The 16,824-nt window shown below is 35.5% G+C and overlaps 5 protein-coding genes across 5 annotated transcripts; 1 reads left to right on the top strand and 4 right to left on the bottom strand.

The window, feature by feature from the left end:
• Positions 1-31: 31 nt before the first annotated feature.
• Positions 32-2,929, bottom strand: DFA_02713 (uncharacterized protein; the record flags this gene model as incomplete). Its single annotated transcript, XM_004362264.1, has 2 exons — positions 32-1,888; positions 1,961-2,929. 2 exons carry the CDS (start codon positions 2,927-2,929, stop codon positions 32-34), a joined length of 2,826 nt encoding a protein of 941 aa, XP_004362321.1.
• A 223-nt stretch (positions 2,930-3,152) lies between these two features.
• On the bottom strand, positions 3,153-4,801 carry DFA_02712 (uncharacterized protein; the record flags this gene model as incomplete). Its single annotated transcript, XM_004362263.1, has 2 exons — positions 3,153-3,749; positions 3,785-4,801. 2 exons carry the CDS (start codon positions 4,799-4,801, stop codon positions 3,153-3,155), a joined length of 1,614 nt encoding a protein of 537 aa, XP_004362320.1.
• An 837-nt stretch (positions 4,802-5,638) lies between these two features.
• DFA_02711 (alanine transaminase) lies at positions 5,639-7,382 on the top strand (the record flags this gene model as incomplete). Its single annotated transcript, XM_004362262.1, has 3 exons — positions 5,639-5,783; positions 5,923-7,044; positions 7,096-7,382. 3 exons carry the CDS (start codon positions 5,639-5,641, stop codon positions 7,380-7,382), a joined length of 1,554 nt encoding a protein of 517 aa, XP_004362319.1.
• An 82-nt stretch (positions 7,383-7,464) lies between these two features.
• On the bottom strand, positions 7,465-10,789 carry DFA_02710 (calcium-binding EF-hand domain-containing protein; the record flags this gene model as incomplete). Its single annotated transcript, XM_004362261.1, has 3 exons — positions 7,465-8,677; positions 8,750-10,533; positions 10,604-10,789. The coding sequence occupies 3 exons, from the start codon at positions 10,787-10,789 to the stop codon at positions 7,465-7,467; spliced, it is 3,183 nt and encodes a 1,060-aa protein (XP_004362318.1).
• A 630-nt stretch (positions 10,790-11,419) lies between these two features.
• Positions 11,420-14,650, bottom strand: DFA_02709 (uncharacterized protein; the record flags this gene model as incomplete). Its single annotated transcript, XM_004362260.1, has 3 exons — positions 11,420-11,486; positions 13,884-14,182; positions 14,555-14,650. Coding segments are annotated over 3 exons (462 nt in total), but the record flags the coding sequence as incomplete, so codon positions are not given.
• Between the last annotated feature and the right edge of the window lie 2,174 nt (positions 14,651-16,824).

Here is a 16,824-nt window from a genome sequence, read left to right as displayed (position 1 = left end):
TTTTAATAATTTTTATTTTTATTTTTAAAATTTAATTTTGTTGTGGAGGTGGTTGTCTTTGATTTTGTCTAAGTAATAATCTTTGTCTTCGAACAACCAAATAACAAAATATAATTGCCACAATGCAAATTAAATAAGAATCTACTGAAAAAAAATCAAATGATTCGTCGTCTTCTTCTTCAATGGTTTGCGATTGTTTCTTTAGTCGATCGTAATTGACGCTACGATCGTCATTTCCCACGACCTTGTCATTATTGATCAAAATGGTTTGATGATTTGTGTTTTGGTCCAAAAGTGGGTCATGTACTCCATAAAGGTAGGAGGCAATGAAACGATAATAGTATTGAGCCCACAAACTAGACATGGCCAAATATACTGGAATGTAGGCACTAGGCTCATACATTAATGCCATATCGTAATATCTTTTGGCGAGAAATAAATCTTGTTGTCTACCAAGGCCAAATTGGTGAATGTAGCCAAGATTAAATAGTGCTTGAGCATTTTGTAAGTGTGCTGCTTGTTGGTAAAGATCTGCTGCTCGCTCTTGATCAATAGGTTCTTCACCACGACCATAGTAGTAATAGTCACCCAATTTCAAGTGTGCAATTGGATTGTTTTGTTCAGCAGAATGGGAATAATATCTAAATACCATTTTATCAATCATTATTATTTCTTGATCGATTGGAATATTATTATTACTATTACTATTATTTTGATTATTTTCATTATTATCATTATTTTCATTATTATTGTGATGATAATCTTCATTTGCCATTTGATCATACATCCAAGCAGCATTATTTTGAGCGATTTCTATTCCCATTTCTGCACCCTTTTCAAAGAATAAAAGAGCACGTTCATCATCACCTTGATCGAAAAGTTGTTGGGCTTGTGTCAAGATTTGAGACCATGGACCACGCTCGGCAACACGTTTGAAGTGAAGAACGGCGGATTGGCAATATGTTGGTGTTGGTTGTTGGGCAAGACTTAATGATGCATAGTAATAGATGGCTACCAAGTTTCCTTGAGTAGCAGCAGCCTGAAATAGGCCCAAAGCTTTTCCAAGATCTTTTGCAATGTATTGCCCAGAGAGATACATTTTTCCAAGTTGGATTTGAGCTCCAACTGCCTCTGGGTCTTCACTGTTGGCTGCTTCTGTGAATAGGTTCAGTGCTATCTTTACATTTTGAGAGACGCCCCAACCATTCAAATACATTTCGCCCAAATTGGTTTTTGCTCCAACATTTCCCAAATCTGCAGCACGTTTATAATAAAATACAGCGGTTTCATTGCTTTGTTCGATGCCATAGCCCTTGGAATACATAAATCCAAGACCTGCCATTCCCTGTGGATATTGTCTTTGTGCAGCTTCACGATAGTAATTAAAAGCTACTTGCAAATCTTGGGCTACGCCAAATCCACCTTGAAGATAAAGATTGGCCATTGTCACTAAAGAATGTACATCACCAGACAATGCTGAATACTTGAAAAAGTCAACGACACTTTCTTCCTCTGGTTGAGAGGATTTCATGTGTTGTTGGCGGTCTGAAAATCTTTCTACTTCAAGTTGGTGAAGAAATCCCTTAGACTCGTGCTCATCAACTACATATTTGGCAACCTCTTCATAAAGTTGGGCTGCTTTTTGACAGGATTTGGGGGCTCCGTGACCATAGAAATATCTATAGCCAAGTACAAGTTTTGAAACTATATGTCCAGATCTGGCAGCAAATGTCAAGTACAGTATACTCTTGGCCTCGTTCATTTCAACTCCTTTGCCAGTTGAATATAGGAATGCAAGAGAGTATTGTGCCTCTGGATTCCCAAAACCTGCACTTTTTTGGTACCATTCTACTGCTTTTGTAAAATTAATAAATCCTATTTCTCCCATCTAAAAAAAATAAAGAAAGTTTTAGTTTCATTTATACTGTCTATTTGATATCTTTTTCTTTTTTTGATTTACCTCTTCCATTGTACCAAGAATGTACATTGCCTTGTGGTTTCCAAGATTTGCAGATTCAGTTAAAAGCTGTATAGATTGTTCAATATCAATATTTTCCGAACCAACATATTGAAAGGTATCCTTTTCAGAAGATTGTGCAATTAAATTGAATCCACGTTTCTGTTGACCAAGAATAAATTGTTCGTGTCCTGGTAATAGAGAAAATTGTGTTTTCTCTATTGGAGAAGGTATCTTGTCCGATTGTCTGTTGGTTGGTGAAAATAGAAAACTTTTATCCTCAAACCCAAACATCTTGTTGTGCATGAATTGCAATGTTTGATCCAACTCTTGTTTCTCCTTTTGTTTTTGTATTGGATCTGTTAAAGGTGAGGCTGTAGTGGGAGAGGTAGTTGTGGTGGTGGCGGCGGTGGTGGCAGCTGTGGGTGTTGACTGTGACAATAACTGGTCCAAGGTTTTCTTGTTTTGAGCTTCACCAACCATTTTTTTTAACTCTTCGTAAACATCCCCACTTCCTTCGGAATCGTGTACTCTATCGATCAATTCTTCTAATGAAATCTCTATTACTAGTTGGTCGGTCCCATATTCTTGTTCATCTTCATCTTCATTCATTGTTGAAGAAGAAGAATCTTGCTGTAGTTCAAGTAGTAAAGATTCAGAGTCCTTCTTTTTTTTGTTGTGATCATCATTTAAATCTTTTTCAGATTGTTGTTGTTGTTGTAATTTCAATAGAGTTTGAATAAGTTGTTTGTTATACTTGAGTTGTTGTTGTTGTTGTTGTTGTTGGGTTTCTTTTTCATCTGTTACATCTGAACTACTTGTATCTTCATCTAAATTATTTAATATTTCTCTCTTTTGTTGTTGTTGTTGATTATTATTGTTTAACTCTTTTTTCTTTTTATGTTGTTCATTGTTTATAGCCAAAGCCACAGTAAATAAAACCATGAATAAGAACAATATCCATCTCTTCATTTTAATATACAAATATATTGATTGGCTTTAAAAAAGGCGTGGAAACTCTCTTTTCTAGTGCCCCAAAAAAAAAATGATGACAAGGCAAAAAAAAAATAAAAAAAATTCAAAACAAATTATTATTATTATATTTTATTTAATTTCTATAATTTCATCCAACCTGTGGAATGAATTTAATTAAATTAATTAATTTTATATATTTATATATATATATTTTTTTTTTTTAAACTGATGGTAAGTAAATTTTCAAATTGGGATAATGTAAAAGAGTTTCAATGTCAAATTTATCAAACTTTGATTGAGAGAGATTGATCATATGCAAGTGTTGGAGAATATTAGAGTCACTCACAATGTACATGAGAAGGCTCCAAGGTAATACTCCATCTTGGTGAGAAATATCCAACTCTTTGAGATTTGGTGTAGATTCAATGATGCGACGGAGTATTGGTTCTTTAAAACTACAACCAGCCAATGTCAGTGATTGAAGTTGTGACATGTGTTTAAAAACTTTACTATCAATCGATGTGATTGAGTTTGGACTGTAGGAAATATCTAAATTGAGTAATCTTTTACCACCTTCGATCAATATCTTTAAGAGTTCTGCTTCGGAAATACCACTTGCTGCAATTGTGAGTGTTGTGAGCTTGGGACAAGCTTTGACACATTTATGGAAAGAGGATTCCTTGGTCTCGGTTGTTGGTATCCATGATGCGTTCAGATGGAGTAGGTTTGGGAACGTTAGATTTTTGGTTGTGGCAGATGTCAATTTACGGCAATGAGAAATGTCAAGGTGTTGAAGCTGGGTACACTTGAGTAGAAGCTTAATACCAGAGTCGGATATCCCTTGACAATTACCCAAACAATCGATCGAAGGGAATGAGAGTATGTAGATACGATTAACTGAAGAGTAGTGTCGGTGGTGTTGGTATTGTAAAGATTCAATGATTGAAGTTGTATCTCTGGCACTGCTGCTAAAAATTTAACAAATTCACTTGAAAGTCCCGTACAAAATGATACATTCAAATGAACCAAATTGGTGTACTTTGTAAGGAATTGAATAGATATATCTGTTAATCTTCCTAATAATGATAAATCTATCTCTTGAACAATTAAATTATTATTATTATTTTGATTATTAATAGTATTGTTATAATTATTATTTTGATGATTATTATTAGTTATTGAATGATTTTGTTGTTGTTGTTGTTGTTGTTGAATTGAAGAGGGAATCATTTCTATGTCATTGTCACTCGAAACAATTGGAAAATGACCGTTTTCCATTTTTTGTTGTTGTTGTTGTGTACAAGTATTGATATTGCTGTTGGAATGGACAACAGAAGATAGAGTTTGAGAATTTGTTCCTCCACCTTGATTTGCACTTGAAGATATCATATTAACACCACTACTACTACTACTACTATTTGAATATTGACCAATATTGATTTGACCACCATTTTGACTACCAACTTGACATTGACCTGATGATGGGGCAGATGAAGAAGATGAAGAGGTAGATGCCGATGCAGTTGTCTGTATGGGTGTTTGAGATGGAATAAGTTGTTGTTGTTGTTGTTGTTGCTGTTGTGGTTGATGTAATGCTTGTTGTGATTGTGGTTGTTGTAGCTGTTGATGTAATGATTGCTGTGATTGTTGGTGTTGTTGATTAAAACTATTATTCCCACTGCCTCCAATAAAGATGTCACCAAATACTGAAAAGAATTGATCATCAACCAAGTTCTTTCTCTTTGATAAATTTACAAATTCTTCTCTAATCTCTGGTATCTCACATATCATGTTTACATTCTTTGGTATTGATTCTCTTCTTTGCAACAAATAACTTAAACAAGTCTGTTTTAATGATCTCTCTGTCATTTTTTTTTTTTGTTTTTTTTTTAATGATACTAGTAGATGTAGAAACAATTAAATTATTACTTGAGAGAAAAAAAAAATAGAAAATAATATATTATATTAAATTGTTGGTGGGTGTTGATGTCGATTGAGGTGGATGACCAATAAAATAAAAAAAATGTTTTTTTTTTTGTTGTTGCTAAATAAAACACTCTATATTTGTATAGTTTTTATATTTAATATACTACTGGTATCTATATGTTGTTGAATTATTTCTCTCTATTTTAAAAAAAAAAAAAAACAAAATTAGTACAGCTTTTAATCATTTAAAAATTTTAATATTGTCTTTATCGAACCCCACCCCCCCCTTTCACACACATCCCAGATTAATCCTCCCATCTCTCCCATCACAGTCTATATCCTATTTTTGGTTTGACCCAAAGACCACCAAAAGAGACATAAACCTAAAGTAAAGGCTGTGAACACAAAAGAAGGAAAAGTATACTTGATGGAATTATTGTTAATTAAACCAAGAGGAGTTTCGAAACAACAACTGATCTTGCAACTGCAAAAATAAAAAAATTAAAAAAAAAAAAAAAAAAAAAAAGTTTTTCCCAACATGACAAACTAGTTCTAGATTTTGTTAATCAAACCAATATATATTATTTAACTAAATTGTAAGTTTCCCTGGTTAAACATATAAACAAACTAGATATTAACAAAAAAAATCATTTTTTTCATTTCTTTTTTTTTTTTTTTTTTTTTTTTTATTTAATTTTTAAAAAAAATCAAACCTCCCGCAAATTTACTCTCCATTAGTATCTTTCTTTTCAAACTCATCAATAATTACATTTCACTATTATGTTTAGAAGAGCTTGTACACTTTTTTCAAATACTACAGCCTCAACAGTAGGAAGAGCAACCCAACAACCAATAATCAGCAACACCAACAATCTAAATCTATCATTTAATCGTTCAAGTCTCAAAATGAATAACAATCAATCATGTAAATATTTAAAACATTATATATATACATACCTATCTATCTTCTTTTTAAAACTATCATGTTCTCTTACTTACACACACCTTATATCTACTTTACTTTAAATTTACTTTTACTTTTTCTATTTTTTTTTTTTTTTTAGACTCTAAATCAATGACAATGGATAATATTTGTCCAACTGTCAAGACAGCACAATATGCAGTAAGAGGAGAATTAGTTATCATTGCAGAAAGTTTAGCCAAGAAGCTTCAAGAACAACAAAAAAATAACACTGAAAAGTCTTTGCCATTTGATGAGATTGTTTATTGCAACATTGGTAATCCTCAACAATTAAAGCAAAAGCCTATTACCTATTTCCGTCAAGTGTTGTCACTTTGCGAGTATCCAGGCATGCTCGACAGTGCTCACATTGATAAAATCTTCCCATCAGATGTCATTACTCGTGCTCGTGAATTGTTGGGATCGATTAATTTCACAACCGGTGCCTATTCAGGTTCACAGGGTATTGCACATGTAACAAAAAATGTTGCCAGCTTTATCGAGAGCCGTGATGGTCATCCATCAGACCCAAGTGACATCTTTTTGACCGATGGTGCTTCTGTTGCAGTCCAACGTATTCTTCGTCTCTTGATTCGTGATCGTAACGACGGTATCCTCATTCCCATCCCACAATATCCATTGTACAGCGCAACCATTGAATTGTATGGAGGATCACAAGTTGGTTATGAATTGAACGAAGAAAAGGGATGGGGTCTCGAAATCCCAGAACTAGAGCGTTCTCTCAAGCAATCAATCGACGCAGGAATTCAACCACGTGCCCTTGTTATCATCAACCCAGGAAATCCAACCGGTCAGTCACTCGATCGTGCAAACATGGAAGACATTGTACGTTTTTGTCACCAACACAGACTCGTCCTCTTGGCCGATGAAGTCTATCAAGAAAATGTCTACGTCAAGGAAAAGAAGCCATTTGTATCTTTCAAAAAGGTCGTCAAGGATCTCGGTCAAGAAGTAGAAGGTCTAGAGTTGGTTTCTTTCCATTCCGTCTCCAAGGGTGTTGTTGGCGAGTGTGGTAAGCGTGGTGGATACATGGAGCTCTGTAACATTGACACTGCTGTAAAGGCAGAGATTTACAAGTTGGCTTCCATCGGTCTCTGCCCAAATGTTACCGGTCAACTTGTTGTCGATCTCATGGTCAAGCCACCAGTCAAGGGAGAACCATCCTATGAAACCTATCAAAAGGAAACCGAAACCATCTATGAAAGTTTGAAGCGTCGTGCCAATCTCTTGTGCGAGTCTCTTAATACATTGGAAGGTGTCACATGCAATCCACCAGAAGGTGCCATGTATGCCTTCCCTCAAATCAGACTCCCAGCCAGAGCTGTCGAAGAGGCCAAGCGTTTAGGAAAGGCCCCAGATGCCTTTTATTGCATCAACTTGCTCGAAGCTACTGGTGTTTGCGTCGTACCAGGCAGCGGCTTTGGTCAAAAGGATGGAACCTTCCATTTCCGTACAACTTTCCTTCCATCAGAACAAGCTATCGAAGGTGTTTGCACTAGAATTGCTGATTTCCATTCAAAGTTTATGGCAAAATATAAATAAACAAATAAATATTTAAAAATTTATTAAATATTATTATTGTATTTTTTACTTTATTAAACTTTTACTTTTACTTTTTTTTGTTTTATAGTTTTTTTGGAATATTTTTAAAAATTACCTTGTCATAATAAACTCTACCTTGTTTTGAAGAATATTCAGTTGTAACTTTGGATACTATACGTTGAACATAGAATCGTGACAAGAACAAACCAAGATTATGGATAATTAATTCTACATCGTCTGATTTTAAATATTCCACAAAGTTTTGATCAAAAAATTCAAATGCCTCTTTGTATCTTGGTACCAATGTTCTTTCGGTCTTACTTGTGGCGGGTGCTGTGGTCGTGGCAGAAGGTGAGCCATTGTTGGTGGTGGTGGTGGTGGAGGTGGTAGAAGGTGAGCCGTCGGATGGTTTAGTATTTACCTTATTATCACTGCTACAAGTAGTTTCTTGCTTTAGTTTTTTAGTGGCATCTTCAGTAGATGTAGTTGCTGCTGCTGCTGATTGATCTTGGTCGCTGTTGCCCTCTTCTCCTTCACGTTTTCTTTTTTCTCCTACATTTGTCGGGTTGTTGCTATCGGCGGTATCAGTTGCGTTACTACTACCACTGCTACTACTATGATCATCAGAGGATACAATTGGAGTAAAATCAAGCAAGGCTTGCATTACAATATTTCCCATCTCGGTGGCCAGCATGAGATAAAACAACTCACCAAAAAGAGATGCTTCAAAGGTTCCTTCAAATTTGTCACTCTCTTCATAATCTAACAAACCATCCAAGGAAAGCATCATGGCACGGTACTTGATCGAGGACGTATCAGACAAGGGTGTAGTAATGATAAAGCACGATTGCAACTCTTTGGGCAAGGCCACCAGTGGTGCAGGGTTGGGACTGGTTGTCTTTCTCTCACTCGACGTTTCAGAAGTTATGGAAATCTTGGCATCAGTCTGGGCGGGGTCATTGCTACTATCTTGTTTATCTTCTCCTTGGTTCTCGGGATCATATTCATTTGTTCCTTCTTCTTGTTGTTGCTGTTGTTGTTGCTGCTGCTGCTGCTGTTGTTGTTGATGATGATCGTCTTCACCTTCTTCTTTTTCACTTGGTTTATCTTGTTGTAGTAGAGAATGATTAATTTCATTTGGAGTGATATTGGAAATATCTGGTACAAAGATGACAGTGACTTCTTGATATTGTTGATTCTTTTCTGTTGGTGGACGATAGTAATGTACTTCCATAAATTTGATCCATTTGACACATTTTGATAAATCAAATTGTGTATACTCTTTGGTTGTTCGACTTGAAAAAAATAGAAAAATAAAAAAAGATTAATAATTTACCTGAAATTATTTGTATTTGTTTTCAACATACATGGCAGTATTAATTAATGTTTGAGGGTTATCAATGTCTTGTCCATCAAGAGAGGGACTCCAAGTTCCTCCAATACAACAAATGTCCTTGTTTTCTTTGGCAACGAGGAATTTCAAACGTTTGCAGAGGTTGGTTGGTGTTGTAGAGTCTACTGGTAGTTGTTGGAAAAGCATTACCTTGGCGTTGTATTTAACTCCGTTGAATTGTTCAAATTGTTTTGAGCCAATTGAAGTGTTTTCAAGTTTGGTCTTTGGTGTATTGACTTCCTTTGAATCGATTACAAAAGGGTTAAACTGGTCGAGGTTTACAATAGGTGGCTTTGACTGCTCAGTTTCCAATTGGTTGGTGTGTTCTACCCAACAAGAGGTCAACTTTGTGAAATCTGGCGAGATTGAGAGTTTTGGGAAAATTTTCTTTACCAATCCATAGTCATAGTCTACACTTGTAAAAGTATTACTAGGTATGTGACTCGAGTACTTTTTATCTCTTGAAGAGGTAATAGAGGAGGATGATGACGAATGGGAATGGTCAGATACAAATGATGAAGAGGAGGAAGAAGAGGAAGAAGTGGCGTTGGATGATGAAGATTTGTGATAACCATATTTGCCTGTATTATTATTATTATTATTATTATTATCATATTTGTTGTATGATTTTCCACCTCCACCACCATAATCTTTCTTTTTATAATTATCATATTTTCCACCACCAGAAGAGTTATTGTTGTTGTCATATTTATTATAAGATTGTCTGCTGCCGCCGCTACTACTACCGCTGCTTCCAGATGGTTGTTTATTCCAAGAGGATCCCGGTCCAGTTGCTCTTGGGAAATCTGATATGCCACTGTTACTATTTTGGCCATATCTTGAGGAAGAGGATGATGATGAAGAAGAGGATCGATAATCGTTTCCACCACCACCACCGCCACTAGACATATTTCCTCCCATGTTATTCAAGTTACTACTGTTGCTGCTGTTGCTTGACATATTTCCTCCCATATTCATACCTGATCCTCCAGACATTCCACCACCCATGTTGTTTTGACCAGACATATTTCCCATATTGCTTGACATATTTCCTCCCATATTCATACCTGATCCTCCAGACATTCCACCACCCATGTTCATATTGTTGCCTCCAGACATTCCACTACCCATGCTGTTTCCACTTGGCATTCCTCCTACCATGTTCATACTTGGACCAGACATGCCTCCTCCCATGTTATTGCTGCTATATCCACCCATGGTGTTTCCAGACATACCACCCATGTTACTTGTAGATATTCCGCCAATGTTTCCTCCTGGCATTCCTCCTCCCATATTACCACCACTTCCACCACCCATTGTAGACATTCCATAACCACTCATGTTACCTGAAGGCATTCCTCCCATGTTACCTCCCGAGGATCCACTGCCCATGGTATTGACACCCATGTTTGGTGCACTACCCATGTTGTTTATAGAACCCATATTACCTCCGATTGGTTGTTGGGGCATCATTCGAGTGTTACTATTAAGGCCGCCAACACTTCCATAGGATTGTTGTTGTTGTTGTTGGGGTGGTTGATTTGGTTTGATGGTAGAAGATGGTCCACCATAGGGGGAAGATGAATTAGCAACTGATCTTTGGTCATAACTACCACTTTGTTGATAATTCATGTTTGGCATTCCTCCCATATTACCCCCAGGCATTCCTACTCCCATATTGACAGCACTTCCACTACCCATGTTGTTACCTCCAGTCATTCCTCCCATGTTGTTGTTGGGGTACGATTGATTTGAAAACTTGAAAAAAGAACATGGTACAGTATTAGTTTGATGTTTAAACTCTCTGATTATAGTGCCAAATACTTACGTTTGTATTCAATGGTTGTTGTGGCGTTTGTTGTTGTTGGTATCCACCAGAAACAACACCACGCGGCTGGTTCATCATCATATTTTGGGGTTGTTGGTTATATCCTCCAAAATTACTACCAGATTGTCCAGTGTTGTACGATTGTTGTTGTTGTTGGTTATATCCTCCAAATCCACTGTTATCCATCTTCTCTACAACTATAATGTAATGTACTTTAATGTAGTGATAAAATTTAGTTAGAATGGTAAAAAAAAAAGATTAAAAAGAAGAAGAAGAAGAAGAAGAAGAAGAAGAAAAAGAGTAAAGAGAATAAGAATTATCTATCTATCTATTTACTTTATGATCAAATGGTGCTTTCTTTATAACAGTTCATAAAAATGATAAAACAAAAAGTATGTTGCGTTCTTTTTCTACTTTAATGATTTAAATGTGTTCGCTTGATGATCTCCCTTTGCCAAACGAAAAAAAAAAAAAAATTAAAAAAATTAAAAAAAACCGCCATGACATCTTCACTATTCTTAAAGCTTTTTATTAGTACATTACAACATCCATCAACGAAATAAAGAATCATTTTCAATATTCATCTTAAATATAATAGTCTATAAAATTTTGGTAGATTTTGGACCAATCATAGCTGAATCAATCAATTTATTGTAAATATTAAAAAAAAAAAGGATTGCAAACATATAATACTTATCAAAAGATTGTACAAGATTTAACATTTGTTTATTCCATGAAGTTAATAGAACATATGAAGTTATCAAGTAAGAGATATTTTACCAATTATGATGGAAGAACATAATATTATTGAAAAGGTTAAGGTTGTGCAGCGCAACCGAGACGTGTGGCAGCTGTATCGATAGCCAAACGTGTTGTCAAAGAACTAAGCGATGTTTAGTAAATGTTGGGTTTACAAATCGATATTGAACCAACAACTTTAAATTCATGATTGATGGGATCTTGTTTCGTGAGGTTCAAGGTGATTTCTTGCTAACTATAAATACAGTTGTATCATTATTGATGAAGCTCGTAATCTCAATACTGATATTTTAATTGGTTTACTTGCAACAAAAGAAATCAAAGGATTTGGAGATGAAAATGGAAATGGAAATGGAAATGGATGCAATTTAAATTAAACCATTAAAGTTAAATAATACAACTTTATTCAACTCTCCACCATCAGTTATTAATAAGAGAAATGGTAGCATAATTTGGTTCACCAAACAAACAAACAAACAAACAAACAAACAAACAAACAAACAAACAAACAAACAAACAAACAAACAAACAAACAAACAAACAAACAAACAAACAAACAAACAAACAAACAAACAAACAAACAACAGACAATAATAATTGAGGATATGAATTCAATCTGGTATTATGGATGGCTATTCGTCACTACAAAAGGTCGAAGGGACGGGAATTGATGGTCGTCTGAGATGTAAAAAAAATTTTAAAAAAGTTCACTTTTTTTTTGTCCAAACCGACAAGACAACGAGATCTTTGTCTATTCCATACACTTCTCTATTCTATCTTTATTTTATTTAATTCCATTCAATAGTAAACAAGAAAATGTAGCATACAAGGTATAATATAAAAGGATAGTTTATTGATGTAGTTGTATATTCTCGAAAGTTTTGTTCAAATAGCTCGAAACCAGACGAAGATAACAGCAGCGTGAATATTGGTGGATGGTCAAGATAATAAAGTTTGAAAATTAATTTTTTGGTTTTTTAAAAAAAGTACTATTTTGCTACTTTTTACCTTTAATTTTAAAATAAACTTAAAAACTCTTGTGGTAGTAGATGTAGCACCATTAGATACACCTTTTGGAATAGTTGAAATTTGTTGACATTAATATTTGTTCATAAAAAGTGGCAAATTATTTTTGGTGTTTTTTTTTCAAAAAATTTTAAAGGGTCAGTCACTGACATGAGTCATATATATTATATGGAACACCTATGACTCATGATTTAACGACGTTTGGTGCCATTTTGGTTTCTGGAAATTGGATTTTGACAATTTTAAAAAAATTAAACTGTCAAATCATTTTGCAATTATCTTGGACAAATACTTTTTTTAGTTATCCATTCTTTTTATACATATGTTGTTTTATGTTGTTTTACAATACTGTCCTAGTGCTAAAATAAAATGTGGACCTATACTATTAAAATTTGAGATGAAGTAATAATCTTTAAGGAAACTATATAAAGTATATTTTTTTAACTATGTATAAACTTTAAACGGTTTAAAATGATCAATACCATATCGATAATTGCTTAAAGTTGATTTTTTTTCCAATTTTCCGACTTTGGTTGAATTTTTTATATTTCCGAGTTTGGTAAAGTTGTAATAAAAAAGAATGGTTTTAACGACTTTTAACAAAAAGTATATCAATAGATAAGCAGCTCAATAGAGTATAATAATGTAAAGTTTGGTTTGTTGAAATTGAATTTATATATGTTTTTAAAGTAAAAAAAATATGTAAAAAAATTAGTATGGGACTTGAAAATTAATATGGGGGGGACTTGGACTTTTACTTTTCCCATAGTAAAAATCATAGGTAAAATGTTGGTGTCACAAAAATGACAAATACTATTTTCTAGAAACGAGACTATAACCACAAGTTGAAGAGTATAGTAATAGATAAACCTATAGATTATCATTTTAATAGATATAAAAGAGTAAAAGATCTCGACAAAATTTAGGTGCGATCTTCGGCCAAAAAAATTAATATGAGAAAAACTATAAAATTAAAATGGGGTTTTATAGAATGAAATTTTGAGATTAGTAAAAAATCATCGACATATCCTAATTAAATATACTTTTTTATGCATATATGCAATTTAAACGGTTGAAAACAATCATTACCTGTTCTAAAACCAAAGTCGGAAATATTTATCAATAAATATATATTTATAATATAAATGAATGAATAGTCTTATTTATTGAGAATCCCAAAAAATGGAGATAAATTTCATTGAAGAGATTTTTCGGAATGTTCAACAATGAAAATTTTTAAAGAAAATTTGCAGAAAAAAAGGTTCTTGGACCTTTCTTGGCGGGTTTGACTTGAGGAACAAGGCGAGACAGCAAGGATAAAAGGGACGAGGGACCGAACTAGCAATTCAGTTTTATGGAATTCCGACTTTGGGTTGGGCGGGACGGGTGCTATATTATAAATAATATTTATTACAGATAAATATATTTTTAACTAAAAATATTAATTATCAATAAATATATATTTATAATATATATATGAAGTGGTTAGAAATACTTTGACACAAAATCTTTAGACCTTTTTGAATCTTGATCTATAATTTCCATATCATAGTACTTCTCCAGCGCAGCGTTTGATCTCCAGCGACCTAATTTCTTCACTCTATGAAGGGAAATACCGTTTAACAATAACCATGAGGCCATTGCCGCTCGAGTTGAATGAGCTTTATAAACATTGGTATCTACTCCGGCTTTATCCAGGAACGATAAAGTGATAGACGAGAAATCCTTGTCGACAAGGGGGAGACCGGAAGAGTCAATGAAGACGGCGTCTTTTGACTTCTTTGAACGCTTGGCCTTTGTCCTTGATAGGTACTCCCTGAGGGTAGCAAGGGGGCATATAGAAGGTTTCTTAATGCCTTTGACTACCAGAGCAGATGGGGAGTCACTATTACGTTGTTCCTTTGCGTTGACAATGGTACCCCTAATACAATTAGTGATTGACTGGTCAAGAGACCTGAATGACCATTTTCCAAGATCCGATGCTCGAGCTAGACAAAAGAGCTTAATGAGCACAACAGACTTGGCTAGTAATTGCTTTGTACTCAATTGGGTTGAGTCAGCATGTTGATCACGGATGTGGTCAAATACTAGTAATGGGCACCACATATTGTTTTATTTGGGTTTGGAAGGGCGTTGGTGAGCGATACCAGACATAACCCTTTGTACCATAAAGTCATCAGAGACGGAGCGATTGTCTCTGATCTTGGCAATTTGTGCTATGCAAGATCTCATAACTGCGATGGTTTTGGAGGCATAACCCTTCTCAAAAAGAAAAGTTAAGAAAGAAGAAATACTGAGGGAAGAGAAATCATCCCAGTTTCTTTTTCTCCTTGACCTTATATAGTCCACCCAATTACTCCAACAGTTGTTGTATGTAACTAGTGAACTATTAGACCATGACGACTTGATAAGGTTGCGAGTCGACTGGTCATACACAGATATTATCAGATCCAAAGCTTGGACGAAACTGTTAGGTACCCTATTTTCCACTTTTCCCTTTGACGTAGGGGAATGTGGGCTATGGAATCTGGATCCATAGTCTCCTCGAACGTTCCAAGCACTTGAGGATTCAAATTCTTTGGAAGGAGTTGACGGAGGAGAGGGTACCATGGTGCTGTCATCCATAAAGGGAATAATAACACGACAGTCGTCGATGGGGTTGTCCTCACCTTCTCTAGTACCTTGGGAATCAAGTTTGGCGGGGGAAAGGCGTAAACTTTCTCCCACTGAGCCCAATCCAGGTTTAGAGCATTCTGGCGAAAGGTGGAGAACAACGGAAGCTTGTGGTTGACTCTTGAGGCGAACAAATCGATTGAGAGATTGTGACCTGACTTGTTCATGAGGTCTTGGAAGACCTCCCTCTTGAGTGACCACCCGTAAGGATCTCTTCGAGACGGAACAGGAAGAGAGGGTACTGTCGAGTTGAGATGGTCTATCTCTGCCTTTCTCGACAGATAGTCTGGTAGGGAGTTGTATACACCTGGTATGTGCTCCGCTGCCAATACTACCCTCCTTCTTAGACACCACTTCCAAAAGGTTTCTATTGACCTGGAGATTCCCTCGATGGAACCTCCCTGCTTTTGGATATAGTAACAGGTGGTGGTGTTGTCCGTCCTGATGAGAACCTTTCGGTGTCTGATGGATCGGCATAGAACGGGGAACGAACGAAGGACGGCCAGAGACTCCCTTTGGTTGGACGAAAGGGAAGACTCTGCTGGGGACCACTGGCAGGACCATTCGGCTACAATCGACTCCGAACGGTCCAGGAGGATGGCGCCGGCACCTGATTCCGATGCGTCGGTCTGGAGGGTGTAATCGTAGGACATGATTGGTGTGATTTGTTTGCCATTCCACTTTTTGAGGAGAGTCAACCACTGGTTGAGCTCCTCTCTCACCTCTATAGGTACAAGTACCTTCTTGTCCCAGCACTGACTCGATAGACTGAGGGACCTCACTAGAAATCGGTTGATCTCTCTGGAGAATAGGCGAGTAGGAATGACAGCGTCCTTGACGGCTACGAGCTTCCCTTTCAGACCGGCAAGACACCGGATTGAGATGGAATCGGCGGAACGGAGGACATGTCGGATGTCCTTGGCGAGGGCACGGCGCTTGGAACTTGGAACGGACAACATCATACTCTTGGTATTCACCTCGAATCCCAAGAAAGTCAGAGCTTGCACGGGGACTGTTATAGACTTTTCTGTGTTGATTACGAACCCTAGGCGGGCAAGGGTTCTATAAGCTGCTACCAGGGATAGGGTTAATTTTAAATTTTATAGTGTTCTCCATACTAAAATATAAGTATATTTATGAGTATATCACACCAATTAAATAACTTTTAAAGAGTTTGAAGTAAATCCAAAGGATTATTTTTCATCAAAAAAACCAAAATTTTTCTAAGTACCAAATACTCTCCTCACAAAAATTAGTATTTTATAACTTCAAATTAAAACTTAACTCCTGATGTATACGATAGATATATACATATTTATACTACTTTCACTCAAATTAATGCTTAAAAGTACAATTATCTTAGATAAAAGTATCAATAGTTACGACTGTCTCATAATAACTCAACTTTTTATAGTTCAATCCTAACAGGTCGGGAGTTCGATTCCCAGATAATACATTGATATATACATCAACGTGTTAGTGTATTGGGGTGATTGTAATCAATGTGTTAGGGTTAGGGTTAGGGTTAGGGTTTAGGGTTAGGGTTCTATAAGCTGCTACCAGGGCCAGGGCCAAGTTTAAAATTTTATAGTGTTCTCCATACTAAAATATAAGTATATTTATGAGTACATTACACTATTTAAATAGTTTTTGTAGAGTTTGAAGTAAATCCAAAGGATTATTATTCTTCAAAAATCATCAAAATATTTCTAAGTATCAAGTATTTTCCTCACAAAAATTAAATTTTAGAACTTCAAATTAAA

This window comes from Cavenderia fasciculata (genome assembly GCF_000203815.1).
Source record: "Cavenderia fasciculata unplaced genomic scaffold Scf_Dfasci-G-b-205a01.r1-3, whole genome shotgun sequence".
Taxonomy (NCBI): Eukaryota; Evosea; class Eumycetozoa; order Acytosteliales; family Cavenderiaceae; genus Cavenderia; species Cavenderia fasciculata.
The sequence above is the reverse complement of the archived record's forward strand: the minus strand, read 5'-3'. Positions and strand labels throughout refer to the sequence as shown.